Source organism: Pseudonaja textilis, chromosome 6, assembly GCF_049901715.1.
Source record: "Pseudonaja textilis isolate UNSWEBS1 chromosome 6, rPseTex1.2, whole genome shotgun sequence".
In the NCBI taxonomy this organism is placed as follows: Eukaryota; Metazoa; Chordata; class Lepidosauria; order Squamata; family Elapidae; genus Pseudonaja; species Pseudonaja textilis.
Genome location: NC_141995.1, coordinates 45,544,294 through 45,560,513, shown reverse-complemented (window position 1 = coordinate 45,560,513; position 16,220 = coordinate 45,544,294). Strand labels below are relative to the sequence as shown.

Sequence of the window (16,220 nt, the reverse complement as noted above, 5' to 3'; positions counted from 1 at the left end):
GTCATCCAGAATTCATCGCTGCATACTGCAAATGTTATATTCATATATAGTATATAGTAGCTTGTTTGTGTCAGAAGAACGAATTAAAACAATTAAAATAAGGCATGCTACATAAAATTTAAAAAAATAAAAGTATTATGTTAAAAAAAAAAACACCTCACACTTAACGCAACAGCTGTCATTTCCTCGATGAATTCTTGTTTCTTATACAATATTTTTTTTGTTGAACTTATGTGGATTGCTCCTCTCCATCTTGGAATGGATGCAAACTATGTTTTGAAGGAAATAATAATAAAGTAACCCCTCATTAATGTCTTTATTACGATTTTTAAATTTTTGGGGTGGGGTTTCTTGGTTGTCAAGTCTGTTTATTTATGGCAAATCTCTCAGCCCCTTTGCTATCTTTGATCTATAACGTGTTGGGCGCAGTAAAAGTAGTTGTATGGACTACTGTAAAGAGGGAGAAGCTGAGAAACTTCGTGGATAATTGATTTAAAGTTTCTGGAGAAAGGTGTAAGCTCAAAGAGTGGCTTAATGTGTTTATATTAGGGGTCTCCAACGTTGGCCCCTTTAAGACTTGTGGACTTCAACTCCCAGAACTCTGGGAGTTGAAGTCCCAAGTCTTAAAGGGGCCAAGGTTGGCTCAGGAACTCTGGGAGTTGAAGTCCACAAGTCTTAAAGGGGCCAAGGTTGGCTCAGGAACTCTGGGAGTTGAAGTCCACAAGTCTTAAAGGGGCCAAGGTTGGCTCAGGAACTCTGGGAGTTGAAGTCCACAAGTCTTAAAGGGGCCAAGGTTGGCTCAGGAACTCTGGGAGTTGAAGTCCACAAGTCTTAAAGGGGCCAAGGTTGGCTCAGGAACTCTGGGAGTTGAAGTCCACAAGTCTTAAAGGGGCCAAGGTTGGAGACCCCTGGTTTATATTGCCCTGGAGAACAGTCAACCAAGGCATGGAAGATATTTTGGTCAATTCATTAGGAGGAGATGAAGTCCTTCTTTCTCCAGGCTTTGTCTTAGAGAAGTATCTTATATTTCAGAATTGATGGTTTGAGGTAACGCACACTAAGCTCTGGATTGCTTCTCAGGTGTAACTCAGGCTACAGGTAGTCCTCCACTTATGACTACAATTGAGCCCAGCATTAATGTTGCTACCATTTATTTTGTCAAGTGACTGTTACGATTTCCCTTTCTATTGTTGTTAAGTGAATCCCGTCAGCCCTTAAATTAGTCACACGGTTGTTAAGTGAAAACTGGTCTTCCCTGTTGACCTTGCTGGTCAGAAAAGTCACAAAAGGGGATTATACGACCCACCCAGGGATGCACAATATGGTCAGCCAATATGTGGGCTCAATTGGCAAAGGACCAATGCTGTTGTAACTTTGGTCATTAAACAACCTTAACAAGTGATATACTCTTCCTCAATTATATCATTGCACCCTTCACTTGTCGTGTCATTTGCCTTATAATCCAGTCACTCCCACAGAAGTTGGTCATAGTTTCTGACCTGCACAGAATTATCCTGGCCTAGCAACAATAGAATTATTTGATCGGAAACTTCAGATAATTTGACATCTTAACGTTCCAACTTCTAACGTTCAATCTGTTGGCATGATGAAGGCTTGCGAATACGAACTCTGCTTTTACAGCAGCCATCAAAGAGATCTCATTTCTTCACATCCCATCCCCAAAGGATAGAGGGATGTGCTATTATTTTTAACACACACAAATATGGACTATGAAATCTGGCAGAATTTATTCTCTGGTGAAGCTCCAGCGTGCCTGAGCAGGCAATGCAATCCGGATGAAAAAGAACAGAAAGCTACGGGGTTATTTTCATATTAGGTTATAAAAAGCAGAGACTTGATCCTTCTGTTCTTCAAGCTATCAAACTGGCACCAAAGCAGAATTAATCAGAAGTTTGTAGAACTAATGCAGGGCCTTCTAAGGAATTGAATTCTCTCTGCATGGATATTTTGATATCTCATTCTTTATCTTATTTATTGTATCCTTTCTGTTTTGTTCAACTCCACCCTTTGGATCCTTCTGAAAACCCCTCCATTCCAGCACACATTTAATTGTCCAATATTTCTCAAAAAGACTGAAAATGCTGTCCCACCCAGTGTAAGCAGTAGCAATAGCACTTATATACCGCTTCACAGTGCTTTCCAGCCCCCTCTAAGCGGTTTTACAGAGTCAGCCTCTTGTCCCCAACAATCTAGGTCCTCATTTTGCCCACCTCAGAAGGACGGAAGGCTGAGTCAATCTCAAACTGGTCAGGATCGAACTGCTGATAGTGGGCAGTTTCCATGCAATGCTCATTCTGACTACTGTGCTCAATATTAAAAAGAGCTAAGATATCTGGGATCACTTCTTAGGAAGCTGAAAATGGGATGTTTCACTCCCAAGTTCCTCAGACGACTTCTTCTTGTCCATGAGTCTTCCCGGCACCTTGTCACTTTTACTTACTTACTTACTTACTTACTTACTTACTTCTCCCTCAGCTTATTCTTTCTTGAATGTCTAGGGAGATTCTCCATCATCTGGGCCGTGGCTGTCCCAAAAGTGTTTTTTTGTTCAAGAGGCAACTGGACTTTCTCTGTTTTTCCTTGAAGACGTTTCACTTCTCATCCAAGAAGCTTCTTCAGTTCTGACTGAATGGTGGGGAATAGAAGGTTAACGCTCAGATGACTAACCCCAAACATATGCAGTCTAAACTGAAGATGCTTCTTGGGTGAGAAGCGAAACATCTTCGAGGAAAAACAAAGAAACTCCAGTTCCTCATGAAAAATGCACTTTTGAGTCCTTCCTTTCTGCTTTTCTTCTATCGGAGCGTCTCCACTCTTTACCTCATTAAGCCAGCTACCTACATGGCAACTTCAAGAGATGCAGACTTCAATAAGCTGGCTGGGGAATTCTGGGAGCTGAAGTTGCCAAATCTGAGAAACAAGTTGTGTTTTCTACACACAAAAACTTAAAATATAACAGATTGCAATATGCTATAACAACTGATTGTTGTACATTTGGTATTAGAATATAGCTTTTGCAGTTCTCTCCCAAGAGAAACTCAACTTAATATCCGAAATAAAAGTTGATCTGCCAAAGGACGTTAAACTCCTTTGAGAAATACAAGAAGTGGAACTGAGGTAAAGATCTGTTTAATTTACAAACATCAGTAAAGATACTGATACCGGTCCAAATTAGACAAAGCAACACCATATTACACATGTACAACTATCTTTTCCTTGTATAAAAGAAATTAAACCCCCCTTTTTTACAGGGTACCCCATGATTTACTAAAAAAAGAAGAACAACCCATTATAAAGAATTATTCCAATTCTATATTAAACTTAGCAGCAACATGTTAACAAAGGAAAATATTTGGGCATTTAAAGTAGTTTTAATAATGGGGGGAATGGTAATACAGCCTCTTTTATTCGTTTTAAAGGTATGAAACCCTAAGGGAACATTAGTTTGAAAATATCTATCTTCTAGTGTCATTTTCAACACATAATTTCATTTTCTGAAAAGTAGTGTATACTTGGTGGGAGAGAAGGGGAGAATCACACCTATAACATTTGCCACCTATTTGTAAAGACAATTTCCTCATATATTACAAAGACTCGAGAGATGTCATCTTTCCTTGCTATAATGAAAATAATAATCAGATTGTTTGCAGCTTCTGGTCCTAGGACGGACACCAGCTGGCAGGTGCTACCGTAAAAAATATTAACCCAGATCAAATCTATTTATCCCGTGAGAATCTGCTATATTAGTCCTATTGCAAATATCCTGATTTTAAGTTTTCCTCTCTCTCTTTAAAAAAACAACTGAAAATACAAAAATATCAGGACAAATATAAATTAATATATATTAAAGCATTGGGAAATAAAGTAAAAAGATTGGCCTAGATGTTAAGTACAGTGTACTTTGATACAATAAATATTTCTCAATAAACAGAATACTGTATAGAGCTGTTCAAGATTCATAGAAACAAAACTCCGTATTATATCTAATTTTCTCAACAATAATCTATTTTATCAATCTTATCATTTATATTACAAAAAAAATTAATACTGTAAAAGGGTGGGTAAATTCTTTCTTTCTTTCTTTCTTTCTTTCTTTCTTTCTTTCTTTCTTTCTTTCTTTCTTTCTTTGTAACATGATAACATTAAAAAAACGTGTTAGAAGATCTTAGGATAATTGTGAACTAGCAAAAGCTCTCGTTTTCTCAACTTTTTTTTTTACACTGTACAAAATGCATCATTACCCCACCCCCCAGGCCCCATTTTGTAAAAATTGGATTTCTTCCATCTGACGGTCTCGTGAAGAAAATGAAACCAATCCAAAGTAAAGCACATCCCCCAGCTATAGTTAAAGTACATAAAAAGAAAAACTTTATATTTCTCTCTTATCATCGATACAAGGATCAAACTGAAAGATAATTGAGCAAAGGGCTTCTTTATCTTCAGAGAGTGTTGAAGAAGGTTGGGTGTTAAAAGTCGTGAATCTTTCCTATCCTGGATGAAATTTTAATCAGGTCTTTTTTTTTTACATATACATATTTCTTTCTTTAAGTCCTTGGGGTTTTTCAAGAGGTCTCTTTGAGCACTCGATTTTGTTTTCTTGTAGTTAAAAGAAACAGGTTCTTTGTTCTCGTAATAAAAATAAGCTTGTTCTATATTTTACAATATATATCCACTACGAAGCCTGACTTTAGTCCGAGAAGCGGCTGATACAGGATTTTCCAGAAAGAAATGAGGGTGGGGGAGAAAAGTGCCTGGTTTAAGAGGGGCATTGGGTGCAGCCGCATCGGACAACTTTTTCAACCTCGCCTATGAAGGAGGAGCCGTCGGTGCATTCAAAAAGGTATTTCCTCTTTTTGCTTCTCAGTGGCCTGCAACACTGCCCGTTCACACAGCCCCCTTGACACGCGAGTCTCAAAACCTTCTCGGTCGTTTGGCACGCGGCGTAACCTTGCTGCTTTTGGAAGTAATCGCGGATGCGTTCCTCTCGGCAAGAGATTTCTGCAAAGGGAAGAAGAAGGAGAGGTGCTAAGGGGGCTTCCACGCAGAGCAGCCCCTCAAGATATCCCTTCCGGTTTGGCTTTCCTTTCAGCTTAGAAAGCAAACAAGCAAACAAAGAAACAAATAATGATGGGGATGATGATGATGATGATGATGATGATAATAATAATAATAATAATAATAATAATAATAATAATAATAATAATAAACCAAGGATTCCCCTCTACAGGATTAAAGCCAGCATGCACACCCAGAGCAGCCCTCTTTTTGGTACTGATTTACATCCAAACTCAAAATGCACTGCAATTACTACGACAAGAAAATTGGGAACTTAAATCTTTTTTCTTTATTACAAAAATACATATCCTCTGTTTTTTTTAAAAAAAACAACCATCTGGTTTCTATGACTGTTCGGAAATGTTTGAGACCGCATGCAATCTCATTTATTAGACCTAGAGTTAAATACTCTTCAATCTGTGTTTTTAGCAGAGGCTCCAGTCCCCTAGTTCCGTAAATTTTCGAGGCATAAAACCAGTTTTAAGTGGGAGAGCTATTGTATTGTAATCCCATGGATGCAAAAGGACAGAATGAATAAATAGCAGCTCTAGAAATGGAAGAGAGAGAGAGTGAGAAAAAAAAGACAGGAGACACAGCACAGAAGTGGAAAGGGGAGAGTTTCACCTCAGCCTGTTTTTATCCATCTCACCTGAAGAATTTGATGTGATAAATCAGTCGAAGATGAGAGGTCAAAAGTAGAATTTGGGATAAAACTAGCAGCAGAATCATTGGTTTTGGCTTCAGAGTTGCGGTAGGTAGAGAAACAATAAATACAGAAAGATACAGCAGGTATAAGGTGGCAGTTTAAACAGAGCAAAAGGTCGCTTCTGAAGAAAGAGAAAAGTTTTTATAGCACAATTTGGAAAGGAGGAGATAAGAAAAACCTTCCTGATTTTAGGATATATATATATATATATATATATATATATACCCACTCTCGTTATATTAATCATCAAGCAAAAAGCCGAAAAGGTATTGAAATTGTTGGTCAGGGATGGAGATAAAGAAGAAAATTTAAAAAATAAAAAATAAAGTTTCGGAAAGAAAATGTCATCCCGTGCATGCAGAACGGGGTTGCTTTAAAAAAACACCTCTCTTTTGTTGCTAGGAGGAGGGCTTTTCTCTCCCACCCACCCCCACTTTTCTCCTAGGAAACCGAGTCCCGGCAGCCGATCGGAGGCTCACCTTTACTGCAGCCGTCCCCGGAATACCCGCTGTGGCACTCGCAATATGGTTTTCCAAGGCTTGAAAACCTGCATTGACCATGTTTGCATCGGAGGGGCTGGCAGGGGTTAAGCACCTGTCCGTCTTCGTCGCAGAGGACGCCTCCGTATCCCTGCAGACATTCACAACTGTATGAAAAGGCATTGATTGGCAAGCAGGTACCATGTACACATCTACAGGAGAGACAAGCCCAAGAGAAGACGGACACACATTATTCATCCAACCTCCGGCTGAGCGACACGATGAACGGTAAGCGTCTCGGACTGGGCTCCAAAGGGAAAGGGGTCCCAGCGTTCTTGGCTTTAGGACAGAGCTGGAAGGAACCTTGGAGGCATTCTAGTCCAGCCCCCTCCTCAAGCAGGAGACCCTATGCCAGGGGTGTCCAACCTTGGCAACTTTAAGACTTGCGGACTTCAACTCCCAGAATTCCTCAGCCAGCAAAGCTGGCTGAGGAATTCTGGGAGTTGAAGTCCGCAAGTCTTAAAGTTGCCAAGGTTGGACACCCCTGCCCTATGCTATTCCAGACAAATGGTTGTCCAACCTCTTCTTCAAAACCTCCAGGGATGAAGTGCCTACAAGTTCTGAAGGCTCTCCCACTGGTTGATTGTCCTCACAATAGGACGTTTCTTCTTCATTCCAGGTTGCTTCTCTCCTTGATTGGTGTCTATCCATTGTTTCTTGCCTTCAGGTGCTTTGGAGAATAGCTTGACTGCCTCTTGTTTTGTGGCAGCCCCTCAAATACCAGGATCCTACTATCATGACCCAACTAGTCCTTCTTTTCTCTAGACTGGCCAAACCCAATTCCTGAAACTGTTCTTCCTAGGTTTTCATCTTCAATCACCCTAGTTGCTCTTCTCTAAACTTTTTACAAAGTCTCAGCATCCTTTTTTGTAATGTGGTGACCAAAACTGGATGCAGGTTTCCAGGTGTAGCCTTACTAAGGCTTGATAAAGTGTGCTGGACTGTGCTCCAAAGGGAAATTGCTCAGAGTTTCATTTTAGAACGCAGTAATAGATTGGAAGGGACCTTGGAGGTCTTCTAGTCCAACCCCCCCACCCAAGCAGGAGATCCTACACTATTTCTGACAGATGGCAGTCCAGTCTCTTCTTGAAAGCCTCCAGTGACGGAGCTCCACAACTTCTGAAGGCAACTTTTGTTCCACTGGTTGATTGTTCTCCCTGTCAGAAAATTTCTCCTTATTTCCAAGTTGAATCTCTCCTTGTTCAGTTTCCATCTATTATTCCTTGTCTGGCCTTCAGGGACTTTGAAAAATAGCTTGACCCCTTCCTCCTCTCTGTGGCAGACCCTCAAATATTGGAAGACTGGTCTCCTGTCTCCCCATGTCCTTCTCTTGACTAGACTAGCCAGGCCCACTTCCTGCAACTGTTCATCGTATGTTTTAGCTTCCAGTTCCCTCATCATCCTGGTTGCTCTTCTCTGCACTCTTTCTAGAGTCTCAACATCTTTTTTATAGTGTGGTGACCAAAACTAGATGAAGTACTCTAGGTGTGGTCTTACTAAGAGGATTTTATAGAGTGGTGTTAGTCCCTCCCTTGATCTCAATTGTATCCCCCTGTTAATGCAATGTAGGATTGCATTGGCTTTTTGGCTGCTGCTGCTGCACATGGTTGGCTCCTATTTAAATGGTTGTCCACTAAGACTCCAAGATCCCTTGATGGAATCTTGGAATGAAGATGGAATGAATCACCTTTGGAGCATCTAACTAATGGGCAAGGATGCAGAAACCCCTGGGCATGGGGGAAAGAGCCACTGTAGATGTGTAATGGAAGTAGGATATCCTGAGTAGGATATCACAGATCGTAAATTCTGCTTTTCTCAACAACCAGCGACACAGAATCCACAATCACCACAATCGCTGCATGCGTGAGATCACTTGAATTCATATATATACAGGTAAGCCTTTGATTCACAACATTTAATGTTGTGTGACCACCAAAAGTTACAACAGCACTGGAAAAAGTGACTTAGGACTGTTTTTCACAATTATGACCAGTTATGACTCATCTGCCATCCTCTTCATAGCTCCTTTCAGCAGCTGTTTTCAAGCATGCACTTCAATCTAATCTGGGTCTAATCCAGAATCACTACACCATGACGATGCTTGTTCAACAAGTTTGTTCAACAAGTTTTAGGATCGTAACATTCAAGGGAATTTTAACCATTTACACCAAGGGTCTTCCAACTTGGCAAGTTTAAGACTTGTGAACTTCAACTCCCAGAATTCCTGAGCTAACATGACTGGAGGAGGAATTCTGGGAGTTGAAGTCCACAAGTCTTCCAGCTGTCAAATTACACGTTTCCTAATCTTCCTAATTACTGGAAGTGGAGTAGTTATAGATTGCTAATGAGAACTTTGAAAATGGGGCTCCTAAAATTAGTCTTGTTTCTTTCAGGGATATCTGGTATGGTTCAGTAGTTTGCCTAGGTACGTGATTTAATCCGTGGCGTCCCCTTCTAGGGAATTTGGGTTGGGAAAGTTTTCTTCCTGGTTTGAGAAGAATTCCTGGGACAGAATCTCCTAATTCATCAAATATTCTGAAGCCTCCAAAAATAGGGATTAAATTTACATATCCTGATAGTTTATTAGATGTTTATAGGCCACCTCACCCTCCAAAAAAGCCCACCAATATTTGGAACAAAAACATTGTGATAAATTAAACAGCCTGTGAAACATGGGGGCTGCATAATGACCATCAACAGCGTATAACCAGATTTGGCCATCCATTCCCTCAACAAAATTCTATCACGAAATATTTTCCTGCCAGGCAGGAACCAGATAAGTTCTGCTCCAAAACTCTCTACATTACAACTTAACCCAATAGGATTAAAAGAAATGACTCTGTTATGTCCCTGTCAGGGTCTGAATCAGAGGAGGAAGACGAATAGCCGACAGGGAGTGGGAGAGTGGCTCCGTTGGCTGTGGAGGAAACTAGGGAAGGGCAAAGTCCAGCTGGGCAGAGCAGGGAAGAGGTAGAACAAGGGAGAGGGAGTTCGGAGGAAGACCCAAGCCCATCCTCTCTTCACCCTAGGGCACACAGGGAGGAACGGAGAAGGGAGCAATGTGGGTTGCATGCTTATGGGGAAGGAAAGGGCCCTGATTCCCTTCATTAGCCACACCTGGGAATAAGAGTTTAAAAGAAATGCAAGCTGCGTGTGGTGTCTGCTGGGAACAAACATGAGTTTAAATTTGTGTTGATTTGGGTTGTCTGCATTCCAACCATGTTGAATTACTGCCATTCCTTCACATCTGGAATTCCTTCTCTTGCCCTGCCGGACTAATGACCTCCTCTTGCCTTGATTGGACTTATAGTTACAGTTTTTGCTGACCACATTTTGGACTTGATTCTCTGCAGACAAAGGCTGCTCCTGGGAGCTTTTCTCCAGCTCAGAAGGTGACCAGGACATTGGGGGCAAAGTTGGTGCTAATAAAGGGACTCCTACTGATTATCTGACTGTGTGGCCTTTGGGCCACGCCCCTTTGGGTCATCACAAACTCAGAACAAATGTATAAAGTTGAGTTGTGCCACCAACTTTGTAGGCCGTGAATGCAGGTAGTCTTAAAGGGGCCAAGGTTGGAGACCTCTGCCTTCGGCCAAAGTGTTTCACCATAAAAATAGAGATATGGGCCCTGGACTCACTTGTTCCCCAGACAAGGGCTGTTGGATTCCTGATCGCAGAGGGAGCCGCTCCACCCCTCCTCGCACTCGCAGGTAAAGCCGGAGGGGCTCGTCATGTGGCAAGTGCCGTGGACGCACACCTTCTTCAGACACGGTTCACAGCCAGGCAGGATCCCCACTTGCAATGGGACGTTCCTGAAATCCTGCAGCTCGCTGTTGATGAAGAGGCTTCGGAGGCAGCCATGGAAACTGGTGGCATTCTGGCCGGGAGGCAACGCAGCCACATTTTCCTTCACCGGCACACCTGAGTGGGGATGGATGGCACAGGTGAGCAGAATGAACGCCTCCTCACTGAGAGGAACTGACTCGCTACAGAAAAGTGTCCCCATTCCCTCATTTCATTTTTATATTTAATTTAACACAGGTGAAACCCAGCTCACCAAGAGGTGACTCGAGGCGGCTTGCAATCAGTTTTCTAGATAAATGTTCCGACCACCCAAAGGAGCTATTTTTTTTTCTCAAGAGGCAACTGGACTTTCTGGTTTTCCGTTGAAGATGCTTCGCATCTCATCCAGATCTGACTGGATGGTGGGCTCCATACCCATTTGGCCAAGAAGGGTCCCCACCCATTTGCACCTCTCAGGTAACCAGAGGTGGTATTCAGCCGGTTTGGACAGGTTCTCATAGAACCGGTAGGGAAAAAATGTGGAATCCCACCACTGCAGGTGACTCTGAGGTCACAGACAAAGCTCCAAGTGGCCTCAACGACCTTCTAAAAGGAAGCAAATGACCAGCTTGTCTGCAAGGAGAATAAATCCTTCCATTCCCCACCATCCAGTTAGAGCTGAAGAAGCTTCTTGGGTGGGAAGTGAAACGTCTTCAAAGAAAAACCAGAAAAATCCAGTTGGCTCTTGAAAAAACCACCTTTGGGACTTGGATGACTAAGAATCTCCAGAGACATTCAGATCTCCCGTTTGTTCCCACCTTTTCCTCCAACTTATAAAACATTCCTGATTTCCTTAAAGGATTTTTACAGACCGGGTGAACAATGGTGGAGAAATTTAATGATGATATATCAGTTCAAAAGATATTGATCATTTATTCGACCGGTGGCTGAATTAGATCACTCCACAATAGACTCATAAAAGCTAAATTGACAAGGCAAAAAAATAATAATAAAAAAGGATTCCAGACCTTGAGAAATCTACTTTAGTTAATTTTTAGTTTAAAGCATTAACTAAATACAAAAAAAAAAAAAAAACCCAAAGAAATACAAAATTATAAAAAAAAGAAAAACTAAAAAAAGGATCAGAAAAAAAATACGGTATATTTAACAGACTCCATTCTTCATACAGTGCAACGTATAGCAAATAATTTCACCACCACCCACCACCCCAAAAAACCCTGTCTGGGTTTAGAAAGGTTTAGCCGTTGAGCTGCTGTGACACTTTTAGTTAGTTTGAAAAGTGAGAATTACCATCCTTCTTCCCTTTTGCCCAACTGTGTTTTCCAAGAGACCCGAAGCCCTCTGCCCCCGTGGCAGGAAGAACTTACCTCCGACGTAAAACGGGGAGTCAAAATTCAGAGTAGATTGTTTAGACAGGTTGGTGATGGTTTTGGGGTTTCCTCCATCAATAGATAATGACAGAATCTGGTCCATGACTAAGAGTTCCACCATGTGGAATTTCCCATCATTGATGGTCTCGACACTGTGGGAGGGAAAGTGATTTAATTCCATAAATATTAGTCATGGCACCAAGAGTTTAAGAGTATCCCACATGTCTCAACTGCTTATATGAGGCTATCATAGATCTGCCCTAAACCGGGGGGGGGGGGGTCTTCAAACTTGACAGCTTGAAGACTTGTAGGCTTCAACTCCCAGAATTCCTCCTCCTCCAGTTGTTGAAGTCCACAAGTCTCAAACTTTCCAAGTTTGAAGACCCTTGGGATGGATGGATAGAGATGGATGGATGGATGGATGGATGGATGGATGGATGGATGGAAGGATGGATGGGGAGACGATAGACAGACAGATAGCTAGATGATAGAATTCAGGGGTCTTCAAACTCAACAGCTTTAAGACTTGTGGACTTCAGCTCCCAGAATTCCTCTTCCTCCAGTCATGTTAGCTCAGGAATCCTGGGAATTGAAGTCCACAAGTCTTAAAGTTGCCAAGGTTGGACACCCCTGTCTTACGATTTACATATGACAACCACAGTTTGAGCAATAGATCTCTTCTCTCCTGCCAAACACACTCAGATCATAGATAGCACTTACATCTCACTCTGAAAGTGCTGGGACATAATTACGCATTAATAGTAAATTAATGCTTCACATGAATGGGACAGTCTTAACGTTCCATAATTCCTGTAACCATGTTTCTTTTTCCAGGGACCAAGGGATAAGTACCTCCACAGAGGGCAATCTTCTCATCCTTCCACCTGTCCCAACTCCACAATTTTGGCAAAAATATAAACGTTTTCATTTTCTTATGAATCAGATTCCTTGATGGGCGTTCAAAAGGTTGCATCTCATTTTTTAAAATACAAAAGATGAAGGGATATTGGTATATGGCCTTGGGACATGTCTACAGGCGATTCCATATTGGGTGGTTTGCTATGTGGCCATCCAGATTCTTCGAAGGAAATTCAAGCAGAAGGTAACAGAATCAGAGAGTTGGAAGGGGCCTTGGAGGTCTTCTAGTCCAGCCCCTTGCTCAAGCAGGAGACCCTATCCCATTCCAGACAAGTGGCTGTCCAGTCTCACCTTAAACATCTCCAGTGATGAAGAACCCACAACTTCTGGAGGCAACTTCTGTTCCATTAGTTAATTGTTTCTCACTGTCAGCAAATTCCTCCTTAGTTCCAGGTTGCTTCTCTCCATGATTAGTTTCCATCTGTTGCTTCTTGTTTTGAATTCAAGTGCTTTGGCATTTAGCTTGACCCCCCCCCCCTTCTTTGTGGCACCCCTTGAATATTGGAAGATTGCTATCATGTCTCCCTTCTTTTCCTTAAACTAGATACACTCAATTCCTGCAACCGTTCATCGTATGTTTTAGCCTCCAGTCCCCTAATAATCTTTGTGGCTCTTCTCTGCACCCTTTCTGGAGTCGCAAAATCCTTTTTATACCATGGCAACCAAAACTACAATATTCCAAGTGTGGCCTTACCAAAGCACTGCCAAGGTGGCAGAGGAAACATGGAAAATAGAAACTTGACCGTGACCCGCTGGATTCCCTCATATCATAGTTCAAACCTTCCCGACTTTGAAGAGGAAGGAGGAATTATGCTCTCTGTGTTATCTCCTAAGCCACGCAGCTGGCGTGGAAGGGAAACTTCCTTCTTCAGAAAATATTTCAAAACATAATTTAAAAAAAAATGACACTGGAAAAAAAAATTTTTTTCCAAAAGGCAACTGGACTTTCTTGGGTTTTTTTCTCCCTTTTGGAAATATTTCCTTTCTCATTGAAGTAATTTTTTTGGTTCTGGAATGAACCAAGGAAAGTCCTGATTCCCTTTGAAAAAGCGGCTTTGGAAGAATCATGACCGAGTATATGTGAAAATTTACCTTATACACCTAAGAATATAAAGAACCAGACCGACTCCATATTTGTTCTTAATCTGACTGTCTAGAGATCAGAACATTTATATAGCTTGTTATTTTGCTAAAGTTCTGCACCGTTGCAAAATTTGATGTCCTTGGCTTGATTTGAGATTCATGCTAGGTCGCCCTACATTAGAAGTTTATTAATGATCTCTTGTGCAATCTTTTAAGTGAAAAACGGGAAATCTGATGATAATGAATAAGATGTGGAGAGTTGGGGGATTTCCATGGAAGGAGTCTGGGAAGAGTTATGGAAAAACACCCAGGACTGCCCATTTCCTTCTTATGAGAATCTCTACAACTTCTAAGTGTGAAAAACAGGAACTATTATGTAATCTTTTAAATGTGATAATCCTATATAAGGCTGTAATTACTGGAAGGGGGTGTCTCCTTCTCCTAAACTGTTATTGGGAGTTGGGGGCTGGTATTTGCAAATATCCTGAAATAAAGCCTTCTACGGATATTGATTGTCACAGTCTGTTATTTTTATTTTTATCATATTCTCTCATTGAGAGTCTCCAGGGAGGAAGTTTCAGAAGTGGAAGTTGCCACGTCTGAAACACACCTGGATGGGAAACAAGGCCTATCTTCCCCAAAGCCTGGTTTTCTTATTTATGAGCCCACCTGTAAATGGCAGATACTGGATAGGATCCTGTGTCATAGCTGACTCTGACCCGGCCTCGGTGAAGCTCCATGGCGATGTGGTCATTGTCTCCCTTGTACAGCAGGATTCCACTGTCTTCATCTGTGGAAATCTGGCAGCAAACCAGTTTGAATTAGAAATAAAGACACCAAAGTTTTGTTTAAAGGATATTGACAACAACCAATTCTCCCTTAAGTGAACGTGATTTTAATAATACGAAGGAGGAGGAAGAGGAAGAGGAAGAGGAGGAGGAGGAGGAGGAGGAGGAGGAGAAGGAAGAAGAGGAATGAAAAAGTCAAGATCTTGTGGGACTTCAGAATTCAGACTGACAGGCATTTGGCCCATAACACACCTGACATAACAATAGTTGAGAAGAAAAAGGGTTGGTTCATTGACATTGCAATACCTGGTGATGCACAAGTTGAAGACACGCAGCAAGAAAAAAGTCACAAAGTATCGGGACTTACAAATTGAAGTTGAGCGACTTTGGAAAAAGAAATCGTGTGTTATCCCCATTGTAATTGGAGCCCTTGGAGCAATACCTAAAGGTCTACTTGGCTATTTGGAAATCCTGAATTTATCAGACTTGGATACCCTGATTCTACAAAAGGCCACCCTACTTGGAACAGCTTATATCCTCTGATGTTACCTGAACAGTTCCTAGGTCCTTGGTTAGGATTCGAGCTGTTGAGCTATCAACCAAAGGCTGTGAATCTCACCAAAGATTAACTAACTAACAACAACAACAACAACAACAACAATATATTCTCATTAGTATGAAGCTAGTCTTATGCTCTGCTTTAGGGAAATGGGGACAGATGAAAACTCAAGCTGGCTGGGGGTGGTTTTTTTTGGAATGGCTTCCCCACAGAACCCCAGTTAAGGTGCTTTTTCAAGAAGCAGTTGGACTTTCTGGTTTTTCCTTGAAGACGTTTTGCTCCTCCAGGGCTGAAGAAGCTTCTTGGATGAGAAGTGAAACGTCTTCAAAGAAAACAACAACCGGAAACTCCAGGTGCCTCTTGGAAAAAACACCTGTGGGACAACTGTGACCTGGAGGATGGGGAATCTCCACAGACTTCCTTCCCTCAGGGATGTGGTGGGCTCCCATCCTATGTCCCTCATGGGAGCTGCTCAAAACAGAGCTCTTCCAGGAGGCCTTCAGGCCTTGAGCCCAGTGGTGGGATTCAAACTGGTTTTACCACCGGTTCGATGGGCGTGGCTTGGTGGGCGTGATTTGCGCATGCGCAGAGAGGCTTTCCTACCAACCATCTCCTGCAACCCTGCACTCTCCCTGTGTCTTCGACAGCTGACGCGTGGCAATCGGCTGTGCCACACGATGAAGCTGAGCTTCAAAAGCAGAGAGCTCCACTCCCACCCCCTGCCAGCTGCTCGTCTTCCTCCTCGGATTCAGACTCCGACAGGGGCACGACAGCGGGTTTTTCATTCTCTCCTACCAAAAGATGCCCCTCTTCTCCCAAGAGCATGCCAAGCCAACACCACATTTCCCACACACGTTTGGCGAAAAGCGTTTCCATTTCCCAGGTATGTGGCTTTCCTCTGAGGCCTTCATGTGTGTCAGTCCCTCCTTCGCTGACTCTGAATGCTGCTTGTGGTCAATGGCCTTGAGCAAAAGCTCTGAGTGGCACCAGAGGCCTCAAAGGGCTCAATGAAAGATCTATTAATTGATATGAATGACTCCCACAACCTCACACTTCAGAGCTAACTTACCTGGAGGGTGATGTTGGTGTGCGAGTGAACGTCTGTGGACGGGATTTGCAGGTACGTTTCTTTGTTGACAAAGTTGATGCTGACCAACTTTTCGCATTTCTCCCCCTGGTAGCCTGGCAGGCACTGGCAGTTGGGCTCGTTGGCCCTCAGGATGCACTGGGCTCCGTTCTGGCACTCGTAGTGGTCGCACGGGCTTGTGCGCGGCAAGACCATGGGGGGTGAAAACTCGCAGAAGAGTCCGCTAGATAACAAGCGAAGACATAGCTTGGGTTGGGTTAACAGAAAAGAGTTCAAAGGGACCTCGGGGG

General features: G+C 42.4%; 1 protein-coding gene across 20 annotated transcripts in view; it reads right to left on the bottom strand.

The window, feature by feature from the left end:
• Nucleotides 1-3,134: 3,134 nt before the first annotated feature.
• The window catches only part of SLIT2 (slit guidance ligand 2), a 224,515-nt gene continuing 211,429 nt past the window's right edge, over nucleotides 3,135-16,220 (bottom strand). For 9 of the 20 annotated variants that reach the window (XM_087936499.1, XM_087936503.1, XM_026699748.2 and 6 more), the window contains 6 exons: nucleotides 15,913-16,153; nucleotides 14,166-14,296; nucleotides 11,493-11,647; nucleotides 9,960-10,242; nucleotides 6,262-6,473; nucleotides 3,135-5,019 (listed from right to left, as the gene is read on the bottom strand). In XM_087936499.1, the coding sequence (XP_087792625.1) occupies nucleotides 4,778-5,019; nucleotides 6,262-6,473; nucleotides 9,960-10,242; nucleotides 11,493-11,647; nucleotides 14,166-14,296; nucleotides 15,913-16,153 (1,264 nt within the window). In that variant the 3' untranslated portion in view covers nucleotides 3,135-4,777. Of the gene's footprint in view, nucleotides 5,020-5,725; nucleotides 5,815-6,261; nucleotides 6,474-9,959; nucleotides 10,243-11,492; nucleotides 11,648-14,165; nucleotides 14,297-15,912; nucleotides 16,154-16,220 lie in introns of all 20 variants that reach the window. The other 11 variants (XM_087936504.1, XM_026699750.2, XM_087936501.1 and 8 more) reach the window with 4 other exon arrangements.